The sequence below is a fragment of the Trichinella spiralis genome, assembly GCF_000181795.1.
Source record: "Trichinella spiralis strain ISS 195 chromosome Unknown Scfld1, whole genome shotgun sequence".
Classification (NCBI taxonomy): domain Eukaryota; kingdom Metazoa; phylum Nematoda; class Enoplea; order Trichinellida; family Trichinellidae; genus Trichinella; species Trichinella spiralis.
In genome coordinates, this window is record NW_003526940.1 from 1394022 (window position 1) to 1419774 (window position 25753).

The window sequence follows — 25753 nt, forward strand, 5'->3', positions numbered from 1 at the left end:
GTCTGTGATAGAATTCAATAAAGTATTCAGAAAACGGCACTGAGCGATCGGCAGGTCTGGTGAATAGTAGACAGTCAGAATGATAATACAAACTGTTGAAATACGGAGGTCAGTAGAAAGTATGTAAAATATTATAAATCTTGACGAAACAATTGTGCAATTAGAAATATGTGCATTGTTAATGTGACTTCATCACTAGAAAGATTGCGTAATCTTGAATGGAATATTTGAAACCACGAGATGAAGTGCGTTACAGCTAATCACAACTGAAGAATTCGAATCAATTAGGAATTAGACAAGAGAAACCAATGAGACAACGGCACAAAGGTCCAATAAAATAGCGAGTTCAACGACCAGTAAAATTAGACGGTGAAAATTTGTCCCGAAATCGGCCATCCCGTTCTTATCATTATCTACCTATCTTTTTGGAACTGCCAGTGATGCTGAAAAACCATCCGGAGTGTTTGCTGATGTTATTATGATTATGACATCATTATCAGAAAAATACAGAACTAGCATTATGTGTACAGCTTTTGGAGAAATTCAACAACAATATTTTCTTAATCAAGTAAATATTTTCAATTTTTATTACTTATTAATGCATATTTTAAACTAAATTAAATTTATCTGAGATACATTTTTAAAGATTACTGATTTCATCGTCACATCAGTTACGCACATTTTTTCATATCTGGAATAAAACGTAAATTTAAATTTCAATTAATTAATATTAAAAAAATGTCTATTCAAATTTATGCGACAACAAAGTACATCCAAGCAGATGTGTGCCTGTGTAGGTTTCTAACAGATTTCTAATAGAATGTCATTGGAAAAGCTTACATGAATCAATCTTGCACAAAACAAAATAGTAAACAAAAACATTTTTAATTAAGCTTGAAATAAGATTTGCTATAGACGTGTGTAGACGAAAAGGAAAAAAACAACTGTAGTTTCTAGTTTGAAATCTTTCTGAGATCATCATCAAAGTCGATGAATTAATTCACTGTTTGTATGGAAATTCACTAAATTATAAATAAGACTAACGGACACATTATTAGCTCCTCCAGTTCAATCTTCTGATCCAACTGAGTCCATTAACAAGTCAATCAAATGCTGCCGCATCTTTCTGCTGATATGCTTGGATGCATTCAATACACTGATCAACTGCTTATTTGTATAAACCTATAACTAGCAAAAATGAACAAACACACTGTTTTTTCATTGTTGAAATCAGAAATTTTTCACACGACTTGTGCTTACATTTCTGCTGTTCATAATCCACTGCTCTATAGCTGATTCAGGAATATAATAAGCTTTGATATAATTTTCGACAATCTTCTTTTCATTGACCAACCTATTTGTAAATTGTTTCCACTGAACAATTTTATTTGAAAAATGAATACAAAAAAAAGAGAAATACCTTGCACCGCAAAGTCTTTCAATGCATAACAAAAGTTGCTGAAAATCCAACTGCATCAACGCTCGTCCTTCCCCGCTTGATTTTTTCACGTTCGAATAGCTGGAAATTTATATTTGCAAAAATTATATAAATTATTTTTAAAAAAAAGAAAAATTACACCTTTCAATTAGACAGTCGAAAAGAAATTTAGCGCACAACTGCCAGAGTACGGTGTGAAATTCTTTGGGGATTTTTTGCTTCAAGTGAACATCCGCAAGACGTCTGTTGAAACGTACCAATGCCTGTAGAAAAAGCAGATTCAAAAAAATGCATATACGCACAGAAAAAAAGTATTAAAATCTTGAAATGATATTTTACAAGCACAATGTCGTCAACGTAAGCGCTGTGCTGTGACATCAGTTCACCAATTTCCCAGTTCACGTTCGCTATGGCTTTCTCAATGGCAGCAAAATCAAACGCATCGAAACAAGGAATTTGGCATATCTCAGCTCGCATTTCACAAACTATCTCCAAATTCTGAAAAATACATTGATGTAAAAATGTGCATAAAAAGCTATTTTTCAAAACAGCAGCATGAAAAGCATGAAAGCTCACGCAATTAAAATGCATCGTCGTTTGCACAGCTGCAACTAATACTGATTGATTACTGTTATTAAACAAAAATATGTTCACGACGTTCACGAAAAACTTATTTTTAAAAACAGAGACAAATAATCTGATATTGTTTTGTTTGTTTGTTTGTTTAAAATTTTCGTCACAAACTTTGCTATTGAAATCTTCTAATAATGTTCGTTGATTGGGTAACAGGAGACGAACTATGGCGGGTATCATTTCAGACAGCTGCTTTGCAACGAATATACTACAACAACAAAGTTGACATTGTACATTCATATATAATATTGCATAAAACATTTTTTTACACTGATTCAGCGCAAACAACGCGTTTTGCAAGCCCGAACATATTTTCTGAGCTTGAAAGCTCATCTGAAATAACGGAATTGTTCGCTGAAACTGAAAACCGTACAGTTTAATAATACTTTTCAAAACTGAATTCCACTCATCATTAGAGCTCACTTGGAAATCGTTCTGCTTCTTTGTCAAGCGCAGATTCCACTTGTGAAACAAGGCAGTGAGAAATACGAGATAACATTCGTTTATTATGCAGCAATGGATGCAGAAAGATTTTACACACCTCCAACAATCATTTGACGATTGTAAAAAAATAAACAAATAAATAAAACTGCTTACTGTTATTAAATAATAATTGAATAATTCAACCAACGCCGATATTACAGTAAAAGACAGACTCGAATTCACGCAACAAATTTGTAAGTAACGACCTGAAATTCAATTCATTAGTTTTTTAAACATTACAAGTATCTGTTCATAAGAAGCTAAGTGTAATAAAAAATTATCGTTTTTGTTTACAAAAACACTTTAAAATTGTCATAATTAAAGTTAACATTGCAAAAACCTACCAATATAACGCAATAACATCAATGCACTGTTGGACAAAATTGGATCCATGTCGTCAACTGATGGACAGATTAGAACTTCTGAATGACTGAAAATGCAATTATTATTAATGTAACATCAACATTGTACACTAAGCTTGCTCTACTCTGTTGAAAAAGTGTGTTCAGCAACTGCATTTGCACAATTCGCTTCATCTGTATGCAATGAAGTATGCATACCGACATCAGTTTTCTGAAACAACAACTTTTTTTTTAAAAATAAATTAAAATCCAACGCACTGACATAGTAAAAACCATTAACTGCATAAATTTTAATAAAAAAAACAATTTGAATGTACCGTAACATTTGAATCATCATTCAAGTGTTCAAAAGGATTAACAGTGTGCGGTTCCATTCGAGCAGTTGGCTTTCTTTTGTCACAGTCCTCTTCAGCAACAGAACAACTACTTTCGTAAACTTTAGAAAAAGCAGAAAATTCCTTAAAAATACAAATAACATACTTAACAGAAATTAGATATAAAAAGGAAATGCTAATAATATTATCAACAAAATTATTATTACCGGTAAACTTGACCATTTAAATAAGTGTTCAACAGGAACCGCTTCCCAAGCATCAGTTTGAACGTACAGACCGAGCTGTTCAATACAGTACGGATGCAAGGCGGCGAAGTAGGCTATGCTTTTCTCATTTACCACTTCGGTCAGATCAACAGCAGCATTTTTCACATATTTTCCGGCAAAATCCGAAAATCTACAAAAAAATGTTAAAACAACAACATTTTCTTAAATTCAATTAAGAAGGAAAAATATACCCACCTATGCGTGAGTTGTAAAACTTGCACAAAATCTTTGAAATCTAAGTTACGAAAATTCGAATGCTGAATAACTGTAGCCACTTTAAAGGTGGCTTTCATCCAGAGTTGTTCAATTTCTTTGTTTAAAAAATTCTCCTCACCATTATCATTGTTCAACAATTCTGAATAATTATAATAATTATTATTAATTATAATTTCAATTCTGTAATTAATATGAATCAATTCAAAACAAGAAAGAAAGTTAAACAAATGTTTCATTTGCTTGTGCTATTGAAAACACACGTCAGAATAAAACATTCGATAATAAAGGCAAAGTTATGGATACCTTGAACGGTAGAATGTTCTTCATGCCACCAAACGACATTATGATAGCAATATATAATTTGCCACAAAAGTCGAAGGAGTTCTTTGATACAAGTAGAATATTCGTGCAATCGAACTGTCTGAAACGAACAACACTAAATAAAATAACAATGAAATTTAATTTGATTAAAATTTCACTTTTGCAAGTTGTCGTAAATCATCATTTTCGTCCGACTCTTTCGACAGAACTGCTTGAAAACGTTGCAGAACTTCTACCGACGTATTATCAATTGCATAATGAAAATCAGTAATTAAATGTTGCAAAAATGACTATAATAAAACCAAAAAATTTTCATTTAAACTTAAAATTATTAATTTAAAAGAAAAAAAGATTCATACTTGATTTACTTATTATTCAAATGTTTCACTTACTCTTGTATTTCCAAGCAATTCACAAACGGCAATAATTTGTCCATAAACTTGCATGTCAACAGCGAAAGCAGCTTTAATGCCAGCATTGATTAATTTCGCTTCGATAATTGTTGTTGTTTCTTGAAAATTTTTGCACATATCTTCAACAGCTTTACAACCGACATACATTTTGGCTGCTTTCAACGCATCTTGACAAAGTTGAATTGCTAGGTAGAAATTTCCTTCCTAACAAATAAAAAAAACTGAGTTGAATTAATTAATTAATTAAAATAAACAAATTGTATGTAAATTATTACATCAGCAACTTCTAGTACCCGCTTTTCGGTTCTAAGCAAACTGTACATTAAGTCAACAAAAACCAAAACATTTAGCAAGTGTTGTCGTTTTCGATACAAATTCAAAACATTTAAACAATAGATCGTACTTTCTTGATTCGCTTCTCCGATGCTTAAAAGAATAATAAAATTTACATAATAATATTTATTTAAACCTGCGTACCATTTCCGAGCTGTCTGACAAACTGAATGCAACTGCTCAACGGAAGCTTTCAATTCTCCAACTTTGACCAATTCAGCACTGTACGATGGATGATAACTGAGAATCAGTTCTGAAATCTTTTTGCTAACCTAACAAACCAACTTTAATCACAAATAAAAACAATACACATACTGTAGCTTTTTCATACGAGTAAATTGAGGAAAAAAAATTAACTTGTCATTTGAAATATCGCTGCTTTTTTCAAATTACTCGTTTTCAATTCACTTAACTGCTCACATGATTTTACAAAAAATGAATGAGGTTAAAAGAATTTTAATTTACTGAAAAAAAGTTCGCTTAGGTATGGATAAATGATAACTTACAACGGACAACTGTTCACGGATTTTGCGTCTATCAGCATTAATCTCGTTGATATCAAGAACAGGTGGCAACTTCTAATAAATATTGCTTACATTTAAATAATATTGTTGTAAGTTTGATAATAGATCACCTTCAATTCATGATCAATAACATCCACTGATGGCAAATAATAAAATTCAGCAATTGAACTGAGAATCTGTTCATCTTGCACAGAACTGATGTATTCTACTTTTGGTTCTTTGTTCTAAACATAAAAATCATTAAAACTACATAAATGATTAATACAACTCATTACTGATAAATCCTCAGATTTATTCAACTGCAATTCTTTACTACTGCCACCATCACTGGCCTGAAAAATATCACAACATATTCACTTTTGCATTTGATTTAACATTAAACATGAAGCTTTTATTCAAATTAAATTGCAATAAGTTACTATCACAAACAAAAACTGCCAAAATTTTGCCACTATTATATAAAGTTTATCAAAAATACAGATGGATTACAAAATCAGAAATGTAATTAGAAATTAGAAGTGATTTATTAATCCACAATTCATATTTCAAAATAACATACTGTAATATGTTTGCTTGAACCAATAATACTTGTGACTCTATTTTTAAAATCCTTGACTCCATGAATAGGCATTAATTACTAAGCATCTACTGTTGAAACAAGAAAAAAAAATCAAAACTCTTGTATTCATACGGTAACTGAGTTTTACCGTACCTGAAAATTTAAAGTATATTAAGATGAAGATAGTAAAATTAAAAAAAATAAATTTAATACGTTGCAGTTAACGCTTAACTGTATTTGAAAATTAATTTTTGTGTAACCGCTTTTTTAAATTCAGCAAAGGAATTGTATTTGCAATATGAACTTTCATATTTTTACAATGTTGTTCTCTTTTCTGCACAGCTTTATGCTTTTAAGTTTTACTTATTCAATTGATGCAAATCTGCTATTACAATGCGCTTCTTCGCGAGCAGCTAGATTCACATTCAGATTTATTGGCACAGATTCAGCTTCTTTTTGGTTTTGACTGCATAATTTTAAACCAAGACATTACAAACAAATTAAATATTCTATGCAGAAAAACGAAATTAAAATATCCAGCAAACAACTAGATAAATACAATGTAATCTTCCTCAAACGAAAATCAACGGTTTACATTAAGGCCAAATAATGCTATCACTTTCCTTTAATATATATACCCTACGGTAAGAAGTCATCAAGTACTAATTCATTCTTTAATGGCCAAGAAAATTTTGTCAGAGTTAGAAGTGATTTTTTAGTGTATTTGTAGTCCTTTTGTATAAAAAGTTAATAATGCACTGCTGATATTGTAAGATTTTTGATAAACTGAGTTTTTGACTTTTCTGCAAATCAACTGACTGACTGACTCCAGTTGATGCATTCTTATGCATATTTTTGAGGAAAATTTAAAAATTTTACTTTACAAAAATTTTAATCAATTAAATTGGAATATTTCATATTTTGAATTTTTCTTTTGACATATTCTACAGTAATAATAAAATGGATCTTGCATTTTTTTATATACTGTTCTTCCTGGAAGGAAAACTTTAGGGTTTGAAATTTTTCATGTAGATTTGTTTCATTTTTGACAGTTTTCCAAAATTTTGATTTTAATAAACCAATTAATGGCATATTTAAAAGCATTTTATTCTTGTCTCTTATTAATATCACGCTGAATGTATTTTTGTTGTTGTGTTGTTTAGAAACAAAATTTTATTTATACAGTTTTTATTTTAACACAGCTATATACTATGGTAGACGTTAAACCCGATCAGAATGTTCCGGTTTTATCGTTTAATTTGGTTATGGATATTTTGTCGAAAGTAGAGAAATTTTGTCGCCAGGAAGAATCATGTAAGAATGCACAGCGAGAGTTGGACACAATGGTGGAACAAAATTTATTCTTTCTGCGAGCCAGCAACGATTCTGAAGCAGAGAGTTTGAAAGTAATGGATGAACATGTATTCGTTACTGCAGTGTTAAAGTATTTCTTTCAATTTGACGCTGACGCGGATTCCACACTGTGTTGTACAATGTTTGACAGAATCTTTTTGCCCCAAGAACGACTTGAATTTCGGCAAGCAGTGCTCAAGCAAGTATTGCCACTGCTCATGTTGACGGCTGTTGATTTGGACTGTGTTCCAATTCTTCAATCTTTCGTACCTTGGATGGTTCGGGGATGCGGGGGTCAGTCTTCGTCATGGTTGAAGGGTTGCATACAGAAAGTATGGAGTACGTATTTGTGTACGGATGAAATGGATGAATACGTCGCCAGACTGGCCAAAGTGAACACATCATGTCCCACATTTGCTCATACACTGTTGCCGCTTATGATCAGTGAACAGGAATATTTTGAAATGCTTCCATTGTCTGCTTTACAACTGGCTGCTGACTGGTTGAACGAGGATCCTGAAAGTGTTGCAAAAACAGTTCGACTTTGTCTACCGCCAAATGACCAATCATCGCAGAAGCTGACGTTGAATTATGTAGATAAACTTTCTTGGCTGTGTATTGTGCATGATTTGAATGATGACGAACAATTTCGACCTGTGCTGTCGAAACTGCGGTTGGGTATTTTAAAATTGATGATGCGAATCAACGAGGATATAGATGAAAATTCGCCGAGAAGGAAGCTGCTAGCTTCTACGTATGCCAATCGGACGTTGGTCAAAATTTCGGAATACAGAAATTCCGTCGATGCGTTCGATCAAAAAGTTACCAGAGCTGTTGATCACTTTTCACAAATTCTTCAAGTGGGAATTTTGAACGGATGCTTTATTGGTCAGCTGCAAGATTTCAACACTACAGTTTTTCAAACATTCGCTTATGGACATCCACTGCTAGATGATGTTTTGCAGAAATTGCGATCATGAATTCAGTTGCTTATTATTCAAATTGAAATGCTTCTATGTTTTGCAACAATACAAATTTCAATATTGAACATCTTCAAACGGCAAAAGTCACATCGATGAACGAACGAGAAATCATACATATTTTTTATTATTAAAATTCACAGTTCAAAACAAACATTTTAATAATTCAAGTGTTTTTAACTGAAATGATATCAAATGAATGCATTCCTTCCAGAAATGCATTAGTACATATACATAATATATAATTAATATATAATATATAAACCAGTTCAATAATGTTCTTGTAGACAACATATATATGTAAATCTCGTAACAAATAAAGTTAAAAGCATTCAAATGAGAGAAGACGAAGAAAAAAAAGGAACAAAAGACATATTTAATCTAATTCATCCATCACCACCAATATGCATATTATGTATATGGTGCTGTTGTGTGAGATTTGAATGGTGAAAATGTATTGGAACAAAAGCGGAATGCCAATCTAAAATGATAAATAGACCAACAACAAAAAACAGTTGCAAAACTGCTCGATCATCATCTTCGCCGGCTTGATCTGTGAATAACTTTCTCTTGGTATACATCACGAGGCGAAACTGACCGTGACGTAGCCTGCGACAGACGAACCATTTTCATCGTCTTCGGCTCATTTCCAGCGTGAAATGATGACATCCTAGAAACGGGTGCCGACGACATATAGCCTGCAAATAATAAAGTTAGAAAAATAATAGAAGGAAATAAAAAGAGAAAACTCACGGTAATCTTTGTTACGCCAGTCGACGGGTTCGGCAAAGCGTTCCTTCCTTGCCTGAAAAAAGAAAATTTATTTTTCACAAAAGCAACCACCAATAATTGATCACAAAAATATCCGTATTAAAAAAAACAAACACAAAACGAACCTCTTTTTTTGAATCAATCATGGCGCTGTCAAATTCAACATACGTGTCTGTTCGTTCTTTTTCCTTGTACCGCTGGGGATTCTTTTTACGACGAGAAGAAGAAGAAGAAGGCGATGAGCGTTTCAAATCTGGCGATCTTTTCAATGTCGACTGCTAATTAGAAAAGAAAAAATCCCAATGAATACTGTACCCCTCAAAAGAAATAACTCCTAGCAGACCTCGGTAATTTTTTTCTCCAACTTCAGTCGTTTGTTGTCTAAACAGAAAGTCGTGAAGCACAAGGTGGGGGATATAAAAAACAAACAAAACATCCGGCATACCCGACTCGTTGACGGAACCGCCCTTTCGCCTGGATTTGTGCGCTGCGCTACCGTGTTCAGGCTCTTTGTTTCCGTTGCGACGGTCATCTTGGTGGTAGGAGGACTTTGCCACTGCGGTCGATGACGACGAACTCGCCGTCACTTTTCTGCCACTGCTTTCCAACGTCAACGGCGGGATGTTGCTGTTTTTCGAATGACCAGCGGTGGCCGCGGACGACGAGTGACGGTCGGTTTTGCTTTTCGTGTCCTCGAACGTTGAAGCGGCATTATTCTGCTGCCGCTGTTGCTCTCCTGAACGTGGCAATAAAAATAATCAATTATTACAATTTATTATAGTACAAATATGTGTGTGTTTTTTTGCATACCGTCAATTTTCGTAGCCGAACTGTCGACCGAGGTGATGTTGTCGTTGCGGTTGGATTTCTCTGCCGGCGTTATGCAATTCGAACCGAGGTTCGATGAATCATTCAACAATGACGAGGCGCTCGTTTCAGCGGCAGTTGACGAAGCGCCGCTGCTCACATCCGGTGCACGCAATGAGGTTTTTCTCGTCGACCCCTGACGGCCACCACTAGTGGTGGTGGTGGTAGTGGTGGTGGTGGTGGTGGTTCGCGTTGTCGCCGAAGTGCCAACGGAGGTGGAACAGCTGCTGCTCTGCTGTTGCTCAACAACGGCATCTTTATGTTTCAACCGATTCGTCGTTGCTTGCTGCTGCTGTTGCGGTTGATGATGATGAGGATGTACACCCCGGACCGTGGTCGATTCTTTGGTCGAGGCGCCGGACGCACCGACAGCCGCTTTGGCAACATTCGAGGAACGATGCTTAGGCAACGGAGCTGGCTCAACTGGACCGCCGCTCTCGGCGACTTCAAGACGTGGCACCTTGGCGGGACCTGGCTGCAACGATTGTTGTTGCATCGTTTCCGGCGGTAGTTCCGTATCCGCAGAGGAATTTTTCAACGTCGACATGCCAGCATCCTCGGAAACTTTATCCGTATCCGTCTTCGTTGCGACCGACTTTACCGATGATCTTGAAAAAAAAATTTTTTTTTAATTTCCCCTCATTTCTTCCATTAATCCAATTTTACAACCACTGAACCAAAATTGCATGCAATCTCTTCGACTTGCTTTGAAAATAAACTTCAAATGATAATTATTGTGCTAATTAAAATTAAAAATGCGCTCATAATCAACACTTTCCAACAACACTTACGAATTTGAACTCTTCGATACTGCAGAAGTAGTATCTTGCCCAGAATTCTTAATGCTACTACTCTTCGAGCTAACGGGTTTTTTCGCTTCATTCGGAAGCGGAGTGGCAGAATTATTATCTTCCACTTTTACTTCTGAAACGAAAAATAACATCAAGCACACACACGCGCACAGAAATAACCATAAAAAATTGAATTATATACCACGATTTGCAGACGATGAACTGTCGTTCACTTTCAAAAAGAATTCTTCATCATCAATTATTGCACTCACTTCAAACAATTCCAAACAATCAGTAGCTCGCTAAATGAGAAGAACAAGAAAAAAATCAAATATTATCACATCAACAATAATGAGGCGTATTAAATTAAAAAGAAAATTTCCCATAATAGCTTGAAAAGTATATACCTCTTTGACATTCACCGCGTGAAAGTCCTCTTCGGCAAACATATGATCTTTTCGCAATTTCAAATGACCCCAATAGCTGCATAGCAAACAAATTATTAATTCACTTAAAAAAATTAATTTGGCTTCCATCAAAAAAATTATACCTCGCAGCTAAAACGTGCAAATCTTGTCTTTTATCCTTTTCTCGATCTCGAACGTCAATCACACGCTTTTCAATTGTCAGCATTAAATTGTGCAAAAGCGGAAAATACGGTAAGATCTATGAAAACAAAATGAACAAGAAATATTATGTAAAATTAAAAAAACAACAATTTCTCACTTTCATTAATATTAATAAAATGTTTCGAATCAGGATAAATGAATCTGATGTTAAACATATTAAAACAGCCTGAAAAAAAATATACATAAATGTATACACGCATGTAAAAGTGCACTGAAATTTCAAACTCTGGTAATTTTGTAGTGCCATTTGTTCAAAACATGTCGAAAACTTTCATAATCAACAAAATCACGGCTATGGTCATTATTCGACCCGGCAACAGCTTTAGTACGTGTGACGAATCCAGGATGATTGGCACATTCCTTGAATACAAAAAGCACAACAATAATAATAAAAATAATAATTTTCATCCAACATTGGAGAATGGCTTGCTTGCCTGATTAAATTTCTCACGATCCGAATGCCAAGACATCAACAATTCAAGCATCTCACATATGAACCTGCCATAGCAACTTGCTTCATATTCTGACAAACAGGCGACCGCACTTGAAAGATCCCAAAAAATCTTGAACAACAAAAAAAAACAACATCATGAAACAAATTTCTTTCTTTTTTTCCAATACTATACCCGGTCAAAAAATACCAAAGTTGGAAAATTCGGTGTTTTGAATAAATGGCACATTTCGATAAATTTGACACAATAAAACGCGTCGGCTTCGTGAAAGACACACCTTGGGAAAAGGCATGCTTGAACCATCTGCGACACCAGAGCGGTTCTTGGAGATCCTTTAGGATAAAAATTGATCAGAATATTATTATTTAAAAGAAATAAAATATTTTTTCAAAGCCAACTTGAACTAAACCAGCGAGAACTTTCGGACATTAGTCGAGCCTTAACCAACGAGACGTGCTCCAAGTGAGTCTGCTGCTCTTGGAGCAATTTGCTTTCCTGTTGCAAAAATCTTTCCTTCTCTTTACGCCGTTTCGACTCCGTCAACTCTCTGCAATTTTCCAATTGTTCTATAGATTTGCGAATACCATCTATTGCAGTCTGATAGGCTTTGGTCGGCACAAATAAATCGTACAAGCTCAAAGTCCAAAATGTGACAAAAAATTTTGATCTGTATTTAAAAATATGAAACAAAAAAGAATGATATTAATCTAGTTATATATATATATATATAAATTATTACGTCAACTCTGGTCGCATTTCCGGCTCTGAAAGTTGCTTCATCTTACTTTGAAGAGGCAAATATATTTCTTCGCATGCAGATATGTAATATTGTATCTAATAATACAAAAAAAAGTCAATTTTTCAAATAAAATTCAAAGTTTCATTCATTCAAGCTCTCTATATTTTTACTTTTTTCGAATCTTCCAACTGCTGTCCTGCCTTCTCCGCTTTGATCAGCTCTTGGAATTTTTCCTTGAAAAAAACAAGAAAATTCGTTCCTTTTTTTAAATTTTAATTCGAAATTAAATTCATCTACTTACTCGAATCTTGTAATTGTAAGCAGGTCGAGTGAGGAACATCGCCGATGAACAATCCAAATTGTACAATTGCATCAGTTCGTCTGCCAATGGCATACGTCTCGTGTACTCTTCAATTTCAACATTAGCCATCAAAAAGTGAGCAAATTGAATAAACGTTTCGTGGCACTGAAAGCAAAATACAAAAACAGAATAAACAACAAAATAATGAAAAATAAACCAATAGATCCTACTTGATCAAGCATTTGTCCTGCTAATTTTAAATGAACTTTCGCGCCATCTTTAAAAACGATCACTTTGCGCTGCTGAGCTATGAGAATACAAAGAGTAACGGCCAGATCGTCTTGAAGTAATGAATCTTTCAGGCGATGAACAGAACGCCTCATGTTGCGCATCTGACTCAAATGGCCAACCTATCAACATATCAAAATCAAACAAACAAGCATATCGAAAATATATTATTAATTAATTAACTAATCATACTTCGGATTTTAAGATATCACCGCCGGCGTAGGTTTCAATCTGATCTTTGGTCAAATTTCGCGCCGTCTCGACGCCGCTCATATTTTTCACAATTTCGCCAAGTACAAGCAAATCCAAGCTTGTACCACGCTTCAACTGATTAGTGACAAACTGCAACACGCCAGACAATTCAATGTTGTACTTCTTGAAAACACTGCCGACAAACGTGGCCAAACTCTGAAGCCACGACGAAATGGTCGCGTGTGAAACTTTCAACTTCTGCTTTTCGGGCCTGGCCAAGTGTTCGATTATGCAAACTACAAGAGCAATTGAATTTCACTGCGTGTGGTGTACAGCTGAAGAGCACATGTCAAAGCATACAGGCAAGCACGTCGTAGCTCAGGTTGGTGACAAAACGCAACGATTCAACAACTGGACCGATCAAATTTTCAAACTGCTGAATTTGACTTAACAAATAATCGAAAACAACAACTGGATAGCTGTGACTCAATTTTCCAATCATACGTCCCGTTTGTTTGGTCGTATCTTTACTCAAACGTCTGCAAAGGAGAAAAAGAGAACAGTTATTTATAACAAACAATCACAAATTATCATATGCATTTTTAAATTAAATTTAATTTAATTTACTTCATAACATGACGAGCCCGACCGACCACTTCGCCTTTTCTAGCCAACAACAAAGGATGCTGCTTCAAGTGAACAGTCTTCCATTCACTGTAGAAACGATAACGCAGAGTGTAAGGAAACTGACTCAACAGAAGCCACAGATCCTCGGACAGACTACAATTCCATCTGAGCATCGAAAGTGATGGCAAAAACACTGAACTGCACAAATGATATAAAGTATCGAGATGTTCGGAAAACTGTTCATCTTGGCCATTTTTCTACAAACAAAAATAAAACAATTAACAAATTCAAACATTTCTGCAAACAACAAACAGCTACATCATTCACAAGACGACAACATAATCGAATAAGCTTCGTCAACACTAGAGGACTGTGGGCAATGCTTGGTCCACAATAGTTTACTATTGGGAAAACATCTGTACACATGTCGATTAACGATTCACAGCATTTCACATCGACAAACTGCACCACAGGCTCCCTGACTTCAGCACCTCTTGCCAAAGATGCTATCGGATGAAGGCTGAAAAAATAATCAATTGCTCGGCTTTCAAATTTAAATCATGTTAAAATTAAAATACATTCGTGATATAAAGTTAAAGAAAAACATACATACTATTACTCTACAGTCATTTTTACTTCTCTTACTTGATAATCATAAAATCATACTGTGTTCCACATTTAAAACGAATGCAAAAAGAAAACTCGCCAATCAAAAAAAAACAAATTTACCTGACAAAAAGGCGATCAATCTTATAATCGATCAAATTGCAAAATGCTTCGTTTGCTTCTAAACTCGATGCAGCGTAGTATTCCGGCATGTGATCAAAAACTTGCTTCGCATTGTTCCAGTCACCGATTTCCAAAAATGACACTGCTAGCGCTAACTTCTGATTTGACAAATAAGAAGGCTATTTGGGAAACAAAAGAATAAATTAAACTTGAAATAACTTTAACATATTGTATCACACAAATTTTGCAGTACTCATACTTTTTCCTCTGAAGTGTCTTCTACTTCAGCGGTTTCTTTCGGACCTCGAAGTGACAAAGTTAACAGCTTGCGTTGATCCGCTTCAGCTTTTTTCAGCGCTGTTTCTGCTTCTTGGATCATTTCGGCAGACGTTGGCGAAGTCTGTATGAATGTTTTTAAATAAAATTTCAACAAATTTACATTCGATATAAACCTTAGTAAGCAGCATGTTTAAATCAAGAAAACCATAATGCACGAGATAGGCTATCATTTTGAAGAAGTTTTGCACTTTTGCCAGACGTTCTTCTTCGGACAGTTCAGCATTATGCGAATCAGCATCGTCAGTAGTGTTTTGCAAACAGTTCAATTCATAAGCAACTGGACAAGAAAATGCATCCTTTGCGGAAATATATTCTTTAAAAAGTGAAGCAAAATAACGATGCTTATCCAGCTTCGATTGGAAGCTTGTCATTAAAACCACCAAAACACGGTTCGGATCCAAACAATACCTTCCTGTAGAAAAATAAAAGCATGATTAAGAAAATTATTCGACCCTATACAATCTGATTACCGATAATCCCGTAAATATCAGCCAATGTGCGTTCGACATTTTCCTCCTTGTTACAGCTGTTATAAATTAACTGAAATAATGTTACAAATCCTTCTGGTTGTTCATGCAGCATGTTGCATTTTTTCTGCTTAAAACTATAAGATAACCCAGCTGATAATTATAACATTGCCAATTTCCTCAACTACTTACAAAAGTTTTGTTTTTAATCGAACCATCCTCAATTCATAGGATTTATCATTAAGCGATTCCACGTTACGTTTTAAAATTTCTTCAGGAACAAGATGCTGAAAATAACATATATGCAAAACATTTTTACCAATTCACGTAATTTCTACAAAGATTAGAAAAAGTAACAACAAATACTAACAACTTAAAACAAGTGACAAATTTATTTCAACATATTAGAATGATGAGCTTATAACTGAGTTTTCCATTTATGTCTATTCTCCCAGTACACAGGCTAATTAATATAATAAGTCATTCTTCCAAATTTAAAAATTGATTGCTATGAATGGAGGCGGGTTCTGCAGTTAATTTATTCAAGACATCAAAAACATCTCTAAATGTAACAAAAAAAGGAAATGCGTAATATATGAAAGTCAAGTTTTAGCTTATAAATATTAAATAAGACACAATATTTCTCCTGTTTCTATGATTCACAATTTTTAAAATCTGTTCGTAGTTGTAACAATTCTGTGCATAATGAGCAATTATGAACTATGTAAAAATTCCAGAAATTCTCAAACCATAAGGAATTATATTTTACCAAAGTTACTGATTTACTTAAAACTAAAATAAGAAATTGTGTAAGCAAAAAATCCAAAAAAAGTATAGACAATTGGAAATACTAAACATATTAAAAATTACAAATACTAGGATTCTATGCGAAATTATAAAAAAGCAATAACAAGAATGGTGCGACTTGTTATAATTAAAATAATGTAATAAATTTATATAAGTCTGTAAAAAATTAATAGCAAGTTTACCCCTGAACATTTTGCACACAATTCGTAAAAGCGCTTCTTTATTTCTGGATTTTTCTTCGACATCTGCTCATAATCCAGTACAGCTAGAGTGTCGATAAGGCAACTTCTTTGTCTATGAGTATTAATTACCTAAAAAGTAAATATTTCTTAATGCATAAAGTAAACCACAAATATTGCTTCACTTATATACATATACAATAAAACAGCCCAAAAATTAAAAATTTTTATTGATAACACTGGCTCAAAATTCTTTTTAAATTTTCATGAATCATAAAATTAAAAGTTCACATAAAAGACAATAATCTAACAGTAAAAACAAGTCAAAATATTATATCGAAACAAATAATATGAACATAGAATACTTAAAAATTATAAATTTACAACTTAAATCATTCAGGTTAAATGCAAAAAACTTGTTTTCTCATTTATCTTAAAATAGTATCATGAACAATAAGAACTGAATTCACAGTACTACAAAATAATGCACACTTTATTGTAGTTGCTCTTTAAAACAAATTATATACAGATATAACATAATCAAAACAACCATATTACCTTTGATAAACTTTCAAAACCATCTTCAACTGATGTTATACCATTTATAACACTTTTACAAATAACATAAAGTTCTCCAATTTGTTTGTTAACTGAAAGCAAAACGAATAAAAATGCGGAATGTATAATTGTAAAAATGTTTGTTACTTGACATTTGTATTTTCAGAAATATCTTTATATATATACGCCAAATCACTCTCCAACTAATATATAAATTTGAAAAAACTCAACAATATTTTTATTGGAAACTATTTTCACAAATTGTCAAGGAATACTGTAATGTAAGTGATACAAAAGTAATAAAATTATTATTCACATTTAAACAAATAGTTTTAAAGCAATGTCAATATATTTTTTATAATTAATTTCATAAGTGTATGTTATGTAAATTAAATAAAATTTGTCAAGAGATACTATGAAATTTACAGTATATAAAATTTTATGCTTTGTGCGAATAAATTTCCAACTGAACTACTGCGATTTAAATTCAGGTCTCTGACAGGTTGATTTTCATTTTCTCTTCATAAACCTCAAAACTGCTTTACATTTATCATTTTTAGTGTAACGTTTGTTTATGTGAGTTTTCTGTGAAATTTATTTCTTACTGACTACAGTACACTATAAGAATAGAAAATAAACTAGGCGTTTGTTAGTCTCTATATATAAATAACATGAAAAATTATAATGTTGATATTATAAAATTTGTTTTTATTGTGTATAGCGTTACTGTTTAATTAAGTATTGTGATTTACACTTGCTGATCAAATGTAATATTTTGTAGAAAGAACCATGATATTTTTGTCTTTTGTCGGACATGCTCTACTTTGTTTGCTTTCGTTTTGTCCTGTGTATTTTCATACTTTTTATTGTTATATATTTTGTCCTGCGTTGTTTTATATATTGAGAAGGGTGATTCCAGTTTTTTTATCAGCTTTTGATCCCGACAAGCATTTCCTGAAATTGGCTGTGAAATTTATGATACTTAGGTCGCTTTCAATAAATAATTTTATAAGCTAGAGCCGTAATATTACGGTATTTAATTTAATATTTCAAAAGTTCATTTGTTTCATCGGTTCTCCTATGAGGAGAAAATTATTGACTTGAAAACTTTAAAATAGTGTGCATTTCATTAAGTTAAATTACTGTTCACATTAATAAAGTTGTCAAATGATTCATATTTCAAATGCATTCACAGACAGGAAATTGATGTTTTAAACATTTCCTATTATTCTTTGTATAGTGGCATATTTAAATTTTTCTTCATTTAACGAGATTCATAAAACTTAAAAAAATGTGCAAGTGATTAAATAAACGATAATCAGTCCTTTAGCATAGAAGGAAAATCCATAGACCGCCAGATAAACAAATGCCAAATGGCAGAATGGCAACAGTGAAGCAATGCAAAAAAAGTCAAACAGTTACACCACAACTGTTCATTGGCAATTACTTGTACGCAGCTCTATCTGTACCATTTAAAAATATTGAGATTATGAAAAGCATAATTTTATTAAATTATTTATTTTTTATATATTTACTGGACTTTTCTTATTTCTTTTATATCTAGTGGAGTTACTGAACTTAAATTTCTTTTACTGTAATTTCAATATCAGCATAATTTCAATATGAAGTGATGTCATATATTGGAAACTTTGTATTTTGCAATCAATTTTCTTAATCATCATTGAATAATAACTTCGAATTTTTCATTTTTGAAAATTTATTTCAAAATGGTAATTATCGTATTTTAAACTGCAGCTTCAGTAGTTGTATAAACACAAGGTAGAAAATTGATTTCCTCCCTATTGAAAAATACTTTTAGCAATATACGAATGATATATTCTTTAGCAATGGGAAAATCCAAAAACAAATATAAGCATTTGGCAGGCTTGGACAAAGGTACAAAGCTGTTGCTACAGACAGGTGTTTTGAAAGAAAGGCCTCCAGGAATTCCTTTTCCTGTTCGTGGTAAGAAAAATAATTCGAAAAGAAATTTGCGTAAACAGAAAGCTGAAACTGTTGATTGTACAGAAGAAATTCCAAATAAAACGAATGTGAACAGTGTTGTTTTGCAGAAAAACGGTAAATATAACAGATATAGTAGTATTTTTATTTAAATATATTTACACCTTTATTTAAGACGGGAAACAGGATTTTTTGAATGCGATTAATCAAAAAAATTGTGATGAAATTTCTATGCCATCAAGTGAAACATCAACCACTTCGTTGAAAGTTGAACGAAATAATAATAATAAATTAACTAATGATGGTGTGAAAAGTGAAGACGATTATCTATCACCAATTGTGAAGCAGAACAATAGCTTTGATTCTTCGAGCCAACTTAGCAATGCTAATAGAAGCGGCAGTTGTGAAATCCAGATTTCAGTGAATTCTAAAGCAAGAAAACAGCAAAGAAAATTAGATTTGAAAACTCGTTTGTGTTCAAAGTTACAAGGCAGTTATTTTCGTTGGATTAACGAAATGTTGTATACTTCCAGTAGTGAAGAGGTAGCTAAGCTGTTTTCTGAAGATCCGCATAGTTTTGCCAAATACCACGAAGGCTATGAATTGCAAGTTTCTAAATGGCCAGTAAATCCACTTGACATGCTTGTTAATTGGTTTCAGAAAAAGTATATTATCATTTTATTTCTTAATTTGAATATTTTCAAAGAACCGTGAATTATTTTAGACCAAAAACTTGGATAGTTTCCGATATGGGATGTGGAAATGCTAAGCTTCAATCTCTTATTAAACAGAAAGTTTATTCTTTTGATTTTGTTGCACTGAATCCAAACGTCATAGCTTGCGACATGTCCCACGTGAGAACATTGCTTACCTCATTCAGTTTTGTTAATCTCAAAATTTTTAAAATATGATTGATTTGATATAAATGATTTTCCATTTTTACTTCAATTTATTATTATTTTGATTAGGTTCCACTTGCTGATGAAAATGTGGACGTTTGTATTTTTTCATTGTCGTTGATGGGAAGCAACATTGCTGATTATATATTGGAATCAAACAGAATTCTACGAATCAAGTAATTTGACAGAATAAAGCATTTTGAATTTCATAATTTTCGTAATTTTAGCGGTATTTTGATCATCATTGAAATTCTTAGTCGTTTTCAGTCGCTCCGAAAATTTCGTAAGGCAGTTGAAAATTTTGGTTTTGAATTTAAACAACAAGTATGTTTTTTACATAAATGGGTACAAAACAGAGTTTCACTATCAGTACTTTTCTTTAGAACTTGATAAAAAATTATTTTATCTGGTTCAAATTTGTGAAAAAAGGAGGACCACAGAAAACAAGGTTGCAAAGTTTTTGTTTGAAACCATGTCTTTACAAAAGACGTTGAATTTTGGTAATTCTCAATTGCATACAATTCGATTCTGCTGTGCAAATTAGTGTCAGATATATTCAGTACTTAATAAATGATAATGAAACAATGTTAATTTCTGTTCCTAATTATATGAATATGTAATAAACAGTTGCTGCTAGAAGTAACATATTAAGTACGGAACATATAACGCTGGATTATTTTTCAATTCAGTTTATTTTATACAGTATATTTTATAATACATAACAGCATTCCAGTTAAATAAATATGGATAAGGCGTTAACAATAATAGTAGTACAATGATGCGTAATTTATATTATTTTCAGGTGCATATATATACATTGCTGATTTTGCGACGAAGTTCAACTTTTTAGTGAATTAACTATAAACATTAGGAGCACGTCTTTACCTTAATACGAATTAAAATAAAAGAGTAAATATTTCGCAGTCGATCAAATAAAAATATATACCAAATGTGAATAATAATTTGATCTAATAAGTAAATATTTGTGAGCCTCATCACAGCAGTGTGTGGCAGACAACAAAAAATGATAAATTCATTTAGTTGTTTAATAATATTTTTGACAAGAGATTATGTTCAAGAGTTTGTTTATATATGACTTCTTTGTATATTAATAAATTTTTAACCTCTTATTTCTAATAACAACTATTTAAATGATATTTTTTCATTTATCTTTATGAAAACTAATGTTTTACATAATACGCTCAAGTAAATTTTCCATTTTCATTTCAAATAAATATTCCTTCTTCCAATATTTTGTTTCATACAGCTGCACATATTTCTTGCTCATTATTGTTAGCTTGAAATTAGCGTCGACTCAGTTTTCATTTCAGCATAATTTGCTGGAGCTCTTAATGCATTATTTGACTAATTAAACAGATTAAACATACTTTTTCTAACATCATTTACAGCATTTTCAATTTATGAATTTGCAATCAATTGATATAACATATGAATAATGTGAAATTATCATTCAAAAGTGACTGGTAGAGCAAATGTACAAATATTACAATGCAATAAAAAAAGCTAAACGATTATTACTTAGCTCATCAGCTTCTGAGTTAAACGCAGTGGTCCCAATAAAAGAAAAGTAAATAAGAGCAGTATAATATTTTAAATCTTTTCTCTATTTAACTTCTTTCATGAGCGCAGGTTTTTGAATTTAATGATATACAACAGTGAACAACACATTTACAGAATTTTATAGAAATTTTTTTTCAACAAACCTATAATTGAAATCCTTGTGCAAGGTAAGTTGCTTTAATTTCATTGTCAGTAGACTACTTCCTCTGATCATATATATACTATGATTGACAAATATGATCACTTTTCAAATGGATTAAGTAATTTAATATTTTACAAATTTTATGCTTAATTACTGTTTATGATTTATTTTTGATAATGGCACTACCAAATTTAAAATTGCAAATCAAAATTTAGGACGTTCACGTTAAAAACTTCTCACAAAATAAGCACAAATTTTTGATAACGCAACAAATGTATTTTTGCTTATTTTTATTCTCATTTTTGTTTAATTATTTTGATCGATTTATTTAGAGTTATTTATTTGAATTGAATAACACTCACTCAGATATTCTAAATTTTCAGCAATACCTGCACTGTATGTCACAACCAACAGCACTTTGCTACGATTTATTTGTACCAACGGCGGTTTCATTTTGATTTCCACACAGCAAGGAATAAAATGTTTACACATCAAAATTTTTCTATCAGAACGGTAATTCAATAAAAAATGAATATATCTGCAGTTTTCATTCAACAACCTTGCAATTTTACAATGCAATTATTTAATTTTTGAATAAATATACCTACCAATAACTTTTGAACTTAAAATAACTCTTTCTATGCATACTCATAAAATGTCATAAATAACACAAAAAAAATTCCTGTAATAAAAATAAAAGCGAAATGAATAAGAATTACATTATATATAATAAAAGTATCTTAAGTAATACATATTAAATTATCATTATTCAATTCAACAAAATTATATAATTATTATTTTATTTTTATTGTTATTATTAAATAATTTCAAAAATTAAATAAATAAACTGCCTATTGTTAGCACAAAATTTTAATAAAACATTAAATTTCAAAAATTTGTTCAATTAATGAATTTTCTATAAACAGTGATCCATGGAATAAATATTTGTGAAGCCAAATAGCATACTTAGAATTATGTTCGCAGTTTAATCAGCGACGCAATAAATGATGCTTGCATTTTTTAATGTGCTACTTCTTTTCATTAATTTAACGTATTCTCAAACTACAAAATGTCAGAATAAAGTTGGCGGTGCTACAGCAGACTGGTAAGGTTTCAAAGAGGCCTTGAAAGCGTCAAAGTGTCTTATATATATGTATCTGAATATCTTATAATATGAAAGCAAATTTTTTGTATATTGTTCCGTCATTCACTAACAGAAAATAATAATGTCGCACATTATGTATATATATATATTTATTTATAGATATTTATTTAAATTTATATCTATATTTATTTACATTCATTTAATTTAAATTTGCAACGAACATCGATGAATTCAACACTATGTAAGGTCCCCAAAGAACCTTTTACTTTTACCTTTTACTATTGCGCATTAAAGAACACTATATAATAAAACATAATTTATTCTTGATAAAGAAGATCATAAATAATGAAAATTATTCAAAAAAACTTCTGATAAATAAATTCAAAGTATAATGAATTTAGGGCCATAGTATACAAAGCACCTGGGGAAGCTAACGGCAAAATTATCGAAGCAACTGCTGCAGCAGCCTGGGATAACGGAGCACAAGCATTAAGCAGAGATAACGGGCATTCATTTGCAACGGCACTACAGAATGTTGCGAGAGATAATCCTAATGTAAAATTTCTTGCGTACAACAATGCGCCACCAGGTGTTTTGAGTATAAAAACCAAATCGAACAGCAAAGGTTATTTAATATAATTTTAATAATTTAAGAAATCTTTTACAGCATATGAAGATTCTTTAAATGTTGCATTCATATTTCAGGTGTAATAATACTGGCCACCAATGCAGATTCTGCAGCGTGGATTGTACATACCGTACCTGGATTTCCAGCCGCAAAAACAGGCTACAGTTGGCCAGTAGCCGAGAACGCCAGAGGACATTTATTAATTTGTCTAACAATCTCAGAATCGCAAATAAATGCTATCGGTTTGTATTTTCATTACTCAGAAAATACATTGATATGAAAAACTTTCCGTTTTCAAACTTAGCATTAAAGAAGAAGATTAAACATTTAATATAGGAATATCATTTCTGTTAATAAAAATAATCTGATTTGGGAAATGAGCATCATGAACTCATCTAATTTCAAATAACATAATCATTTTTACAAATCTGTGAAAATATTTTTATTGCTATAGATAATAATTTTATTTTCACAAAATCTCATGGTAGAGCTATATAAAACTAATTGCCATTTTTCATTTTTGAAACTGTAGTTCTCGTCCATTAATACTGCTATGATTAGTAATTTTCTTTCTGTTGACTCTTATTTCTTTAGCTGCATCATTACTACTTGTTCAACCAGTTATATATTATAACGATATTCCTCAGACAGAAACTGCAGGAATGCCGTACTTCAATAAATTGGCAGATGGAAAAATTTCTACTCTTCCCCCATTCACATCAAGACAAACAATCCGCACTCAAGATCCTAATCCTGTGACAGTTCACATTTACAGTAAATCAGAGTCATCTAAATATGGTGAGAATGAACTGTGTTTCAATTATTCTTATAGAAAATTGTAATCAAAAGTTTTTAAAATATATTTATGGTGAAAAAGAATAATCTACTATCAATTTTATTAGTTCAACAATGAATAGTCAATAAAATTTTCAGTTTTGTTCATCATGTGTAAAATGAATAGCGTTAAATGCTGTAATTTTTGCAATGCTCAAAATAAGCTTTACTAACATTTCCAAAATTTTTAAATGCTATAATTTACATTCGAAATATCTTAAACAAAATAGGAGCTTCATTAACTTGGAATATAATCATATAAAATTTCGTTTATGTAGTTAATTATGATTAATTATCGTGAATTTTTAGAAATTTACAAAAAAGTGATTGTAAAAGTTCTGAAAAAAACGATCAAGGTGTGGTCAAGAAGAGACAGCATACTGAAAGGGGATTGCAGAGGTTTGCAAAGGCATATTCGTTTAATCAAAAGTCCAGCTGTTGTTGTTGATCATAACACCAATCTCGAAGCAGATATTACAAACTGGGCAGTTTCAGATCCTGGAAATATATTTTGTCATATTGACAAGCCATATTTTGTAAGTTTATATGCATTAGATATCATTTCAATTTTTCAATTTTTTCTATAATTTAGAAAAATCAAACCAGAGAACCAGCGATGGCAGTTTGCATTGACAATATTAATATATTTGCTCGATTTGATGCAATCGCTGCTCAACTCGAAGATTGTCCAAAATAAAATCCTGTTGCATACCTTGTAATTTTTTGTTTAGGATAAAAAATGTTGACGCTCTTGATGTTTGCGCGCTTGATTGTCGAAATAATTATTTTTTATTTTTTGTGAAAAAAATTAATTTTCCTTTCATGTTCTTTCTTTCTTGCTTTCCTTTTTCAAAAAGTAAATTGTACATGCAATGAGCATGATTCTTCCCTTTTTTCTATAGCAGCTGTTTCTCAGATTTGAGTTTACCGCCTGATTATAAAATAAATGTTTAGTAAATTTTAAGAAATTTAATTTTGCTGACCTTCCGTCAAACCTGTGGGACTTAATTGTTATTTAAATGAAGCATAAATACCATACTAAATAAATATTTGCATGCTTTTTATCCATAAAATTCATTATTGTTTTTGGAATTTGGATGTTTTCACAAATACTTTTGCAATTATAGTTTTATTGATTCAAGCATTTATTTATTGTTGTTATTATTCATAGTTGTATTGGTGATATCGTTGTTTCTCATTGTTTGTTCAGAATATTAATTATACGTTGTGCGAGCTGCAGCTAATTATTTTTGTTGAATTTGATTGAAAAACAACACACTAAAATTTTGTTTTGTGAAAAACATCTCTCTTTAATTTATAATGGGAACATTTTATGTAAATTTTTTGTAAAAGTAGGAAAGCTATGATAAGCAGATATTTCTTTTAGTTAATTAATTTCTTACAAATGTCATCAGCTAAAGCGAAATGAGTAAATTAGTATGTTAGAAGCGCGAGGCAGAAAAACGTTTTGCATTTGCATATAAAGTATTCCATTTATCAATGGGCAATTGTACAAGTCAGTGGCTCTCAAAGTGTGAGTCACGATCAGTTTTTGGGCAAGTCGTGTAAAATATTAAGTACGTGAGTAGTATTTATTTTTGTTAGGAGAATTTTACTCATCAATAATTGTTGAGTGAACAACTAAACTGT

The 25753-nt window shown here is 31.9% G+C and overlaps 6 protein-coding genes across 6 annotated transcripts; 2 read left to right on the forward strand and 4 right to left on the reverse strand.

The window, feature by feature from the left end:
* Positions 1–1102: 1102 nt before the first annotated feature.
* Positions 1103–2311, reverse strand: Tsp_07464 (coiled-coil domain-containing protein 132). The gene is given in 6 exon segments (XM_003381721.1): positions 1103–1164; positions 1183–1292; positions 1421–1519; positions 1580–1701; positions 1778–1936; positions 2183–2311. 6 exon segments carry the CDS (start codon positions 2309–2311, stop codon positions 1103–1105), a joined length of 681 nt encoding a protein of 226 aa, XP_003381769.1.
* A 382-nt stretch (positions 2312–2693) lies between these two features.
* On the reverse strand, positions 2694–5955 carry Tsp_07463 (coiled-coil domain-containing protein 132). Its single transcript, XM_003381722.1, has 16 exons — positions 5884–5955; positions 5600–5656; positions 5435–5548; positions 5303–5378; positions 4937–5053; positions 4859–4893; positions 4447–4671; positions 4213–4344; positions 4037–4169; positions 3713–3872; positions 3458–3647; positions 3234–3374; positions 3190–3195; positions 3042–3127; positions 2895–2984; positions 2694–2760 (listed from the first exon to the last, which is right to left on the reverse strand). Exons 1-16 carry the CDS (start codon positions 5953–5955, stop codon positions 2694–2696), a joined length of 1701 nt encoding a protein of 566 aa, XP_003381770.1.
* A 1139-nt stretch (positions 5956–7094) lies between these two features.
* Positions 7095–8216, forward strand: Tsp_07462 (hypothetical protein). The gene has a single exon (XM_003381723.1). The coding sequence runs from the start codon at positions 7095–7097 to the stop codon at positions 8214–8216; it is 1122 nt and encodes a 373-aa protein (XP_003381771.1).
* Positions 8217–8602: 386 nt separating this feature from the next.
* Tsp_07461 (conserved hypothetical protein) lies at positions 8603–13594 on the reverse strand. The gene is made up of 22 exons (XM_003381724.1): positions 13566–13594; positions 13452–13542; positions 13247–13396; positions 12997–13176; positions 12767–12931; positions 12636–12698; positions 12466–12560; positions 12125–12393; positions 11916–12058; positions 11688–11837; positions 11500–11634; positions 11372–11440; positions 11196–11311; positions 11053–11128; positions 10848–10947; positions 10646–10778; positions 9798–10462; positions 9413–9723; positions 9113–9262; positions 8970–9021; positions 8801–8914; positions 8603–8769 (listed from the first exon to the last, which is right to left on the reverse strand). Exons 1-22 carry the CDS (start codon positions 13592–13594, stop codon positions 8603–8605), a joined length of 3423 nt encoding a protein of 1140 aa, XP_003381772.1.
* Position 13595: 1 nt separating this feature from the next.
* Tsp_07460 (putative THO complex subunit 2) lies at positions 13596–17106 on the reverse strand. The gene is made up of 11 exons (XM_003381725.1): positions 17100–17106; positions 16953–17044; positions 16398–16526; positions 15601–15695; positions 15412–15545; positions 15055–15353; positions 14862–15002; positions 14603–14760; positions 14186–14393; positions 13874–14130; positions 13596–13785 (listed from the first exon to the last, which is right to left on the reverse strand). The coding sequence occupies exons 1-11, from the start codon at positions 17104–17106 to the stop codon at positions 13596–13598; spliced, it is 1710 nt and encodes a 569-aa protein (XP_003381773.1).
* Positions 17107–18781: 1675 nt separating this feature from the next.
* Positions 18782–24800, forward strand: Tsp_07459 (ribosomal RNA-processing protein 8). Its single transcript, XM_003381726.1, has 12 exons — positions 18782–19031; positions 19090–19579; positions 19639–19768; positions 19883–19989; positions 20041–20137; positions 21519–21561; positions 21920–22049; positions 23043–23230; positions 23347–23511; positions 23864–24067; positions 24413–24639; positions 24696–24800. The coding sequence occupies exons 1-12, from the start codon at positions 18782–18784 to the stop codon at positions 24798–24800; spliced, it is 2136 nt and encodes a 711-aa protein (XP_003381774.1).
* The last annotated feature ends 953 nt before the right edge of the window (positions 24801–25753 follow it).